This window comes from Cricetulus griseus, chromosome X (genome assembly GCF_003668045.3).
Source record: "Cricetulus griseus strain 17A/GY chromosome X, alternate assembly CriGri-PICRH-1.0, whole genome shotgun sequence".
Lineage (NCBI taxonomy): Eukaryota > Metazoa > Chordata > Mammalia > Rodentia > Cricetidae > Cricetulus > Cricetulus griseus.
The window spans coordinates 44563192-44573181 of NC_048604.1; the positions used below are offsets into that span (position 1 = coordinate 44563192).

At 44.7% G+C, this 9990-nt stretch overlaps 1 protein-coding gene across 7 annotated transcripts; it reads right to left on the reverse strand.

Moving 5' to 3' along the window:
• Window positions 1-3543: 3543 nt before the first annotated feature.
• Gprasp1 (G protein-coupled receptor associated sorting protein 1) lies at window positions 3544-9561 on the reverse strand. Of its 7 annotated transcripts, none has more exons than XM_027432959.2 (4): window positions 9501-9561; window positions 8787-8890; window positions 8445-8525; window positions 3544-8171 (listed from the first exon to the last, which is right to left on the reverse strand). In XM_027432959.2, the coding sequence occupies exon 4, from the start codon at window positions 7856-7858 to the stop codon at window positions 3914-3916; it is 3945 nt and encodes a 1314-aa protein (XP_027288760.1). In that variant the 5' UTR covers window positions 7859-8171; window positions 8445-8525; window positions 8787-8890; window positions 9501-9561; the 3' UTR covers window positions 3544-3913. The 7 variants fall into 7 exon arrangements, with proteins under 7 accessions (XP_027288760.1, XP_035306090.1, XP_035306089.1 ...); XM_035450199.1 differs by having other exon boundaries at window positions 8787-8941; window positions 9501-9533; XM_035450198.1 differs by lacking the exon at window positions 9501-9561 and adding an exon at window positions 9261-9286 and having other exon boundaries at window positions 8787-8941.
• Window positions 9562-9990: the final 429 nt, after the last annotated feature.

Genomic DNA, 9990 nt, shown 5'->3' on the forward strand with positions numbered 1-9990 from the left:
TTTTCAGGTCATACCTGGAGCTAGAATAGCAGGTGTTTGTGAACCACCTGATACGGGAAATGGAAATTGAACTCAGGTCCTTTGGAAGAATAATGGTGTTCTTAACCAGCAAGCCAACTCTCTAGGCCCCTGAAATAGAATTTTACTCTGCAGTAAAGAAAAATGAAATTAGCAGGAAAACAAATGACATTGGAAAATATTAAGTGGGCAACCAAGGCCAGAGAAATACAAACAGCACATGTTCTCTCTCATATGTGGATCCTAGCTCCGTGTGTGTGTGTGTGTGTGTGTGTGTGTGTGTGTGTGTGTGTGTGTGTGTGTGTGTGTGTGTGTGTGAATAAGGGCCAAGGAACTAGAAAAAGGTCCATAGACAAATGGGCTTTAAACTAGGGGAGGTAGTAGAACATGAGTGATGTGAAAATGGAAAGGGAAGTGGTGACAGTAGAAGGTTTAAGTGGGGAAGGAGTATAGCAGGATGGAAGAAAGGATGCTGTAGCACGAGGGTCAATCAAAACTAAGTACATATGAAAAGGCCACAAGGAAGCTTGTTAAATCCTAAGCAACTTCCAGAAGCCATGATATTATTAAAGTAAAATTCTTGTGCCATTGATGGGTGCCTCTCAATGAGTTGTTGTTGGCCAGGGAGACTTGTGCATCCTTCTTCAACACAGGCTATCACCACTGGGGTTGTTGGAACTTGCGCCGTAGACCAGGCCGGCCTCAAACTCACAGCGATCCACCTGCCTCTGCTTCCTGGGATTAAAGGTGTGTGCCACCACTGCCTGGCTGTATTTCTTTTTTTGAGGCAAGGTCTCATGTAGCCCAGACTGGTCTCAACTTTGCTAGGTAGTCAAGACTGACCTTGAACTACTACTGCCCCTTCTAACCCTCCAAAGTGCACACCCATATGTATTGTGTCAGTTATGGTCAGAGAGGTGTAAAGAGTGAGTGAAGTCCCAAGTGAATTGTGTTGCTGATATGGGCATGGCCATGCCTAAGGACCCCAATGCCTTAATTCCATGAGAGTGACAAAACCTTCCCTGGGTGAGGCTCAGAGGAGTGATGATAAAGCTTTCCTCTAGTTTGAGTGTGTGCAGAAAATGTCCAGCATAACTTTCTCCCATGGATGTTTACCTCCCTTACAGAGACAGCTCTTTACAACATTAGCTAAACCTTGTTCAGATATGTTCAATAATCCCGACTCCTTGTGTATCCATATGTAATAACTCCACTGTATTTGATAGTCCTGCCTTCCTATTCAACTGTAATAAACACACCAAGCTTCTGGGGTACTGTAGCTACTCCATCAGAAAAGCACAACGCACCTGATTCTAGCTTTTCTGTACTCACATTTGTCCTTTCTTTACATCCTCATCACTCCAGTAAAGTCCCTGGAGCCTTGCAGAGCACATCAGCTTCTTTTTGCACTGAGCAACAGTTACTGCAGAGACTCCTAACTGGTTACAGTGCTGAGAATGTCACTGTTGAATGTCTGTCCCTAAATGGGACATCTATGTCACCCCATCCAAAGCTCAGGAAATACTGTATAAAAGGAGACAAGAAGAATGTAAGAGCTGGAGGAAGGGGTGTTGTGAAATGCTGTCTTCTGGGCAAGACAGGACTATTGCACTCTGGAACTCTTAGAAGCTGTGGTCTTTTGCACAAGATTGGCCCTTTGACATTTCATTGTAGAGGGGTGTTCCTGTTAAGGCCTTGCCATTCCCTGAGGATTTAGTCAATTAATGGTTGCTTGGGGGAGGAACTTACATGCTCCCATGCCTGTCTGAGGTTCCACAGCCAGTTAATAGTTGCTGGGGCCATGAGAGGTATTTTTATCCATGGTGTAACCACAGCAAAGTTGACCGTGCTCCCATAAATAACCTTAATTAAACTAACCGGATCATCAGAAAAAAAAAAAAAAAAAACAACTTAAAAGGTGGGGGTAGCCAGTTGATTAAAAGAAAGGGATCACTGGAAATAGGAGTGGAAGAAGACAGTAACAGGGTTAATATGATCAAAATGTATTATATGCATATAAGCAAATATCATTAGGAAACCCATTATTCTGTATATGCCAATAAAATATCTAAAACGTTATATATTTCCCTATTTTGCTATATATTTCCCCTTATGAGCCTATGCTACAACCTTCATGAATTAATGATACATTGTGTGGGACTGGAGGTGCAAATCAGTCTTAAAGTGTGCTTTCTTATCATGCATGAAGGAAAGTTCAATCCCAGTGTTGCCTGAATCTGAGTACAGCCACCCCTAATCCTAGCATTAGAAGTTCAAAGTGAGTCCCAGGTACACACCAAGGTTGAAGCTAGCCAGGGCTACAAAACAGCCTGTCTCCAGAAACATCAACAACAAAATAGTGTGGAATGAATTAGTAAACTTTGATAGTTTTGCAGATAGTTTTTGTTTTTAGATAATTTTGTGCTCTGATTGACAACCCAGTTCTGAAGTTGTGTCATTATTCCTTTGATGTTTTGTATATGTAACTGTAGAAATTTCATAAACTAGTAACATACTTTGAGTAAATTTGTCCCACCTACATTTATGTTTTAAATGTAATTAATTATTCTTAAATTTTTATTTAAAACCTTTTTTCATACAACAGATTTAATCATATTTTCTTCTTCCCCCAACTCCTTCTAGACTCCTCCATTATTTCCATATACACAATTCTTTACAAATTATTGAAAGGGTCATGGCTTACTACATTTTAAAATCAGTGGTTAAACACTTGACTTCATGTGTTGTGTATGTGGTATTATGTACATGTGTACATGTGCAGAGGCCATATGACTATATCAAATTTCTTCCTCTATTGCAATCACTTCATTTTTGAGACAGGGTCTCTTACAAAACCTCAAGCTCACAGACTGGCTAGCCTGGCTGGCCAGAAAGCCCCTGGGACCTTCCCGTCTCTGCTCCTGAGAACAAGGGTTAGAGATATTCACAAGCATCGCTGTATTTTTATGTGGGTGATTGGGGTCCGAACTGAGGACATTAGGCTTGCCTAGCAAGCACTTTATACTGAGCCATCTCCCCAGCTCTAATACCACAGGACAGTGTCTTATCAAGTGATAACAAAACCATTATGATTTAATTATGCACTTGACTGAATTAAAATGTTGTGCTTACTGGTGTTATTCTTTTACACTCTGCATTGCACTGGTTGTATTTTGAACACAGTATTTTGAACAGCAAAGTTCCATTTGCGCTTCAAAACTTACCTCATTTTCAATATATTATTTTCAATTTGTACTCCTCCCACCTAGTCCAAGAATCTGGATATATAAATATAGATGCACTTTTTCATACCCCACACTTTCCCTCTCACCGTAAGTTGAATTAGGGTATACCTTAAAGTGACTCCTCTCGGAGGTATGCTCCGAGTTGCAGTCCATTCCAACTTTTCAGATTTAATGCTGAGAAAAAGCTTTTGTAACAAGCATGTTACTCATACAATATTTGTGTGCATGTTCATGTGCCATCTTTGCATCTGTTATTTTATAGTGAAGGGGAAATTTCTGCTTGCTTTAACATATAACTTTATTGAAGCACAAGACTCACTCAAATAGATACACATGGGCACAATTAGAAGGGTATCTTATTTACAATGGCTCAGTTCACTTTAAACTCACATATTGAACAGTACAATCAACAAAACAAGTATCATCAACAAATGTGTTCTCAGTTGTATATTCATTTGGCATTAGGAAAATGATACAGCTTCCACAGAGTTGGGTAAAATTATCACCAGCATTGAAGAGGTACACTGAAACACGGAATCAGCTGTGAAACCAAAGCATTACTTGAGGGTCGTTATGACTTGGGAACACAAGGACAATCATAGGCAAATGGTTAAGCATATTAAATGGTTTTGTTCTGCTTCGGGTGATTTTTAATTGTCAGGTTTGCGTTTTAGTGTTTTAGCAAAGTTTTCAATCTCATGGAATGCAGAAATAAGTGGGTCAAGATTCACCACCACCTCCTCCTCCTCATCATCATCATCAGCAAACAGGGCTTCTTTCTGTATATTTTTGCTAATCTTGTCAAATATCGCAAGAACAATTTGAATGTTGTCATTTGAGTCCTCCTTACTAAAGAGGGTCATAAATTCAGACATGGACTCAGTAGCAAGCAGTCGTTTTGTCATGATGAGATTTTCAGACAAATTCAGTAGCAATTTCAGAACATGAAACCTTGTTTTGGTATTGCCTGAATTCAGTAAGTAGAAGAACCCAGCCAAATACTTGCCAACCACTTTGTGGTAGTCAGAAGTAGCACTGAGGTGGGTAATCATTGACAATCCAGACAACTGCTCGGGGGAATCCAAGTCATAATCAAAGGTATCCTCACAAACCTGACACACGTATGTCTGAATCACATTTAGATCTGGATAAGGTGGAGCCATGCTAACCATATCTTCCAAAAACCTTGTCCTAACTCGGGTGGACGGATAGTTAAGTAAGGCTTCGATAAGTGAGACGACACCCGAGTTTCTAATGAAATCTCGGGTAAACTGAGAAGCGCTTCTCATGCCCATTGCAATTTTAGATATTTCATGAATGAAAGGGTCTCGGTTTCTGTCCATCAGTAAAAGAAGTTCCTCAAACTCCTCAGAGCCAATATTAAGCTCACACTGTATGCAGCTACAGGACCAGCTCTCAGGGTCTGCACTTTCCCTGACCTTAAGATGCTCTCGAATTTCCCGGACTGATCGGTAAGAGGGATCATACTGAAATGGAAACCCATTTTCAGACTGACATGAAGATTCCTCCTCTCCTTCTTGCTTAGGTTTCCCCCCAAACATTTCAGCAAACAGACATGCTGCTTCTTTTGGAAACCTGAAGGGGCTTATGGATGGGAAACCAGCCTTTCCCCATGGACCAGGCTTAAACTGAACAGTGACCTCATCCCAGCTCTGGGGTCTGCGGGAAGGATCAGGTTCCTGCTCAGCTGAAGACTTAGGCTTGCAAACGGCCTTGAATACAGGAGTAGGATTTGATTCAAAACTAGCTTCATCTCCTTCCCAGAACCAGGATCCCACTATGTTTTCAGCTTCTGCATTAGATTCACAGTTATCTCCACTGCCAGCCTTGTTAATCACCTCATCTTTTGCACTTGACCTAACCTCAACATTTGGCCCTTTCTCATTTTCTGGCTTGGACACACGGTTTACTCCCGCTCGTACATTGTCCTTTTTGGCAGCCCAGATCAAAGACTGAAAAATTGCCTCCTCTTCAGTTTCTGACCCAGTTTCGATTGTCTGCGACCCAGCCCCTACTTTGGCTTCTTCGGTCCAGAACCAGGACCCACTAATTTTTCCCTCCTTAATACCAGGAGTGGACTCAAAAGTGCCCCTTCTCATTGCCTCAAGACTGGCCTCTTCCTTGCCCCAGAGCCAGGATCCAACTGTATCTTCCTCTTCGGATGTTATCTTGTTCTCTTCATTAATCTCAGTTGCTGGCTGAAATCTGTTCTCATCCCCAGCCCAAAACCAGGAGCCAATGATGTCTTCCTCTTCAGCTTCTGGCTTGGATTCCTCTCTGTTGGCAGCTTCTACAACAGTTTCTTCGTTTTCCTTCCAGAACCAAGAATTGAGTATGTTGTCCTCTAAAGTTGGTAGCTTGATCTCTTCTCCGGTCTCATCATCTATATTTCCCTCTTCTGCAGCCCATAACCAGGACCCTGCAATGGCCTGTTTCCTTGGATAATTATTGGACCAGAGCCATGAATCAACAGTGTTCTCTTGCTCTCTCAGAGTAGACTTCAAGATTTGTCTATTGGCATGACACAAACTGGGTTCTTTTGCCCAGAAGTCAGACCTTTTATTATTTTCCCCAGCTTCTGCCACAGGCTTGTATCTGGCCCCAGCTGCATACTTCATATTGGCTTGTTCTCTGGCCCCAAGCCAAGGAGATATAATGGGCTCTTCCTCATCCTCCAGGCTAGACTTACTGCTATCGTCAATGTCTGCACTATTGTCTACTTTAGCCCAGAACCAGGGCCCAATTATGGGCTCCTCCTCAGCTCCTGCCATGATGTCAGAGCAAGGTTCAGTCCCTAAATTTTTTTCAGACCAAAACCAAGGCACAAAGATTGTCCCTTTTGCAGATGCTGGCCTGGCCTGTTCTTCAACCTCAGCTTCTGGATTGACTTCCCTAGCCCAGAACCACGAATCAGTAACTTCTTTTTCCCCAGACTTTAGCATCTTCTCATAACTGACTCCAACAGATCTCAGGGAGTTCTCGCCAACACCCCAGAACCAAGATCCAAAAATGGACTCGTCCTCAGCCTCTAAGTTGATATCTTCATCATCAGCACAGAACCAGGACCCAACAATGTTCTTTTCCTCCTCATTAGCTACAGGCACAGACTTAGAGGTAGGCTTGGGCCCATTTTCCATACTGGTCTTCTTTCCAGAGCCTAAAGAGAAAGCCCTAACTTGTTCCTCCTTAGCCCTTCGTCTGGGTTTACAACAGGTCTCAGAGTCCACACTGGTTTCTTCTTCACTCCAGAACCAATCTCCAACAAAGGGCTCCTCCTCTACAAGTAAGCTGGCCTTGGGGCTTACCCTATCTACCATCCTGGGCTCCTGGGTATCCCAGAACCAAGCCCCAATGAAGACTTCCTCCTCTGCCCTGGCTTCTCGTTTGGTAGTTGCTCTGGCCTTGGTTTTGACTTCTTCCTTTGGCACTGCTCTGGTTTTGGGCTCTTTCTTTGGCTTAGACTTTGACAAAGCACTAGCCTTATCTTCAGGGAAGGAGCAGGACTCTTTTTTGTTTGTATCTACAGATGCAGATAGGCCGTCACTGCCAGCCTCTCGCTTGGCCTGGTGCCTGGCCCTCGTATTCATCCCTTTCCTGGCTCTGGGTTTGGGTCTAGATTTGGCATCTTCTCCAGACCAGAATGAAGATTTTGTCTGATTTTCACATTCAGACCCGGAAGAGGATTCAACACGGACTTCTTTCTTAGGCCTAATCCAGGACCTATTATTGGGCTCTTCTCTGGGCCTAGACCAGACTTTGGGCTTTTCTTTGGCCCAGAACCAGGGAGTCTTAGCAGACTCCTCTTCAGAATCAGAACTAGAAATATTATATAGCTCTTGTTTGGTTTTGTGCCTAGGCATGCTATTTGCCTCTTGTTTGGGCATATGTCTGAACCTGGTATTACTGGGCTTCATGTTTTTCCTAGGACGAAATCTTGCACTAGTTTCATCCCTATTCCAGAAGGAGGAACTTCCTGAGGGTTTGTCTGCCCATCTGAAATCAGAATTCTCATAAGCCTCTCCTTTGGGGGTAGGCCTGGGACGGTACCAGGACCCCATACTGGTTCCCTCCTCTGAGCCAAAGGAAGGCTGGTATCCTGCTTGAGAATTAGCCTTCCTAGGAAAACTCTCAGTGTCCATATGACCATGTTCTCTATCTACAGACAGGCACTTCGCTTGAGCAACCATCCCAGAATCAGTATTGACCAGTGGAGAGTCTGCAGGATTGATCTGACATTGTTTGCCCATTTTTGACATGGGCTCTGCCCGAAACCGATTTGGAGCCCAGACTTGGGCATCATTCTTTGATCGTGCAATAGGGATGGACTTGGGTTTGCATTTAGCATATGCCCCAGCTGGTGCACTGGCTTCACTCCTAGGTCTGGGTGCAGGAGTAGTCTTAGGCCTCACTTTGGGTCTTGCTCCAGGCATTATCTGTGTCCTAACCTTGGGTCTGACCACCATTGGGGCTTCACTCTCTCCCTCAGCACCATTGGTATTGGTATTGGCATTCTCATCCCCAGGCTTACTCTCGGCCTTTGCCTGGGCACCAGGCTCCATCTCTGCCTTAGTCATAGTATATGTTAGATAAAACCCCGATATATACCAATTAACAACAGTAAACCTTCACTGCAGATCTGTTACAGGGCTGATCTTCACAACACTCTTTGGTAAGTTAGACTATGAGATCTAAAAGAATTAGACGAGAGTGACAATCCAGCACTCAACGAGGCTCCTACCCAAGCAGTCTCAGTCAATAACACAGATACAGTGCAGAAGAGGTGAGGCCAAGCCAGGGGACGATGGACAGGTCCTAGGTGGGTGCAGATCTGTTGAGTGCACTGGTCAGCAGCAACCCCAGCACCACCAAGCAGCTACTGCAGGTGATCTAGAAAGAGAAAAAAAAGGAGGAAATCAGTCTCATACAATTCTGTTGCCTCCTGTAGCAACTACACAGAGACACTGGTGCATAACGCTGAGTGGAACAGCTCAGCTAAGAGAAAACCTCTATGTTCTTTTGCCCAAGGGAAAACAGGTGCAGGGTTGAGGAAATAGTATACACCCTAGAAATGAAGATAGAGAGGAGCCCCCGAATCTCACAGCAGTCACTCTTGGTGATCCCTACTACTCCCACCTAAAAGTGAAGCCCTCCCATACCAACCTTCGCCGAGGTGGTGCAATTCCCTCCTTTTGATGCGTTCAAGCGATGTTAAGACCAACAGCTGACAGTGGGGGGGAAGTCCTGCAAAAGGAAAGGGACTTTAGTGCCTGCCACATAGGCACACATCCCTGGGCCCAAACAAACAACAACAAAACCATGCCCACTTTCTGTCTAAAGTTGCTGTCCCCAGTCCCAGCTCTTTTCCTGTGGATCACAGACTAACTCATATCTACCTCTCTGAAAGGGAAGAAAGGATGTTGTGGCAGTGAGCATATTTAGGGGACAGTAAAGACATCAGGCACCCACTTGAGTTACAGCACTCTGCATTTGCCTCCTCAGTACCTGGCTCCTGTACTGCCCAATTGTCGACAACCTCCAGAGATTTTGGGACAGTCTCCTCGATGCCTTCTTTCTTTCTCTCAGAACTGGCCTGCCTTAAAGCAGGCCTGTGGACAAAGAGATGACAATGTAAGACGATTGGGAAATGATGGCAGCAGCTGTGGGCAAATAGAGGGGACAGTAAAGACATCATGCACCCTCTTGGGTTACAGCACTCTGCATTTGCTTCCTCAGTACCTGGCTCCTGCGCTGCCCACGAGGCTCACCAACCTCCAGAGATCTTAAGACAGTCTCCTCGATGCCTTCTTTCCTTTCTATCAGAACTGACCAGCCTTAAAGCAGGCCTGTGGACAAAGAGATGACAATGTAAGACGATTGGGAAATGATGGCAGCAGCTGTGGGCAAATAGAGGGGACAGTAAAGACAGCATTCACCACCCTCTTGGGTTACAGCACTCTGCATTTGCTTCCTCAGTACCTGGCTCCTGCGCTGCCCACGAGGCTCACCAACCTCCAGAGATCTTGAGACAGTCTCCTCGATGCCTTCTTTCCTTTCTCTCAGAACTGAGCAGCCTTAAAGCCGGCCTGTGGACAAAGAGATGACAATGTAAGACGATTGGGAAATGATGGCAGCAGCTGTGGGCAAATAGAGGGGACAGTAAAGACAGCATTCACCACCCTCTTGGGTTACAGCACTCTGCATTTGCTTCCTCAGTACCTGGCTCCTGCGCTGCCCACGAGGCTCACCAACCTCCAGAGATCTTGAGACAGTCTCCTCGATGCCTTCTTTCCTTTCTCTCAGAACTGAGCAGCCTTAAAGCCGGCCTGTGGACAAAGAGATGACAATGCAAGACAATAGGGAAATGATGGCAGCAGCTGATCTTGTTGAGAAGAACACCACCAAGGATAAGAACCAGATCGTGTGTCTTTCAGCATTTAGGGTCCTACTGTTGGAACATTCTAGATTGATTTTGCCTGGCTGCAGGGTTCCTGAAGTAACACCCCCTCCCTGATGTCATACTGTTTAGTCCTTCTGCAATTCTGATGATTCACCACTAGGTGGCCATATTTCCTTGCCTTGCGCAGCAAAAAATGGGGGAAGGGCGCAGCACATTCTAGAAAGCAGGTTCTGAAGTGGTCCTTGGATTTATGACTCCGTCATCATCCCCAAACCATCTTTTCAGACCCCCAAATTGGGAAGGAGGGAA

Excerpts from the sequence above, each read along its gene's own strand:
- Gprasp1 (XM_027432959.2), bottom strand. The coding sequence starts at position 7,858 with ATGACTAAGGCAGAGATGGAGCCTGGTGCCCAGGCAAAGGCCGAGAGT.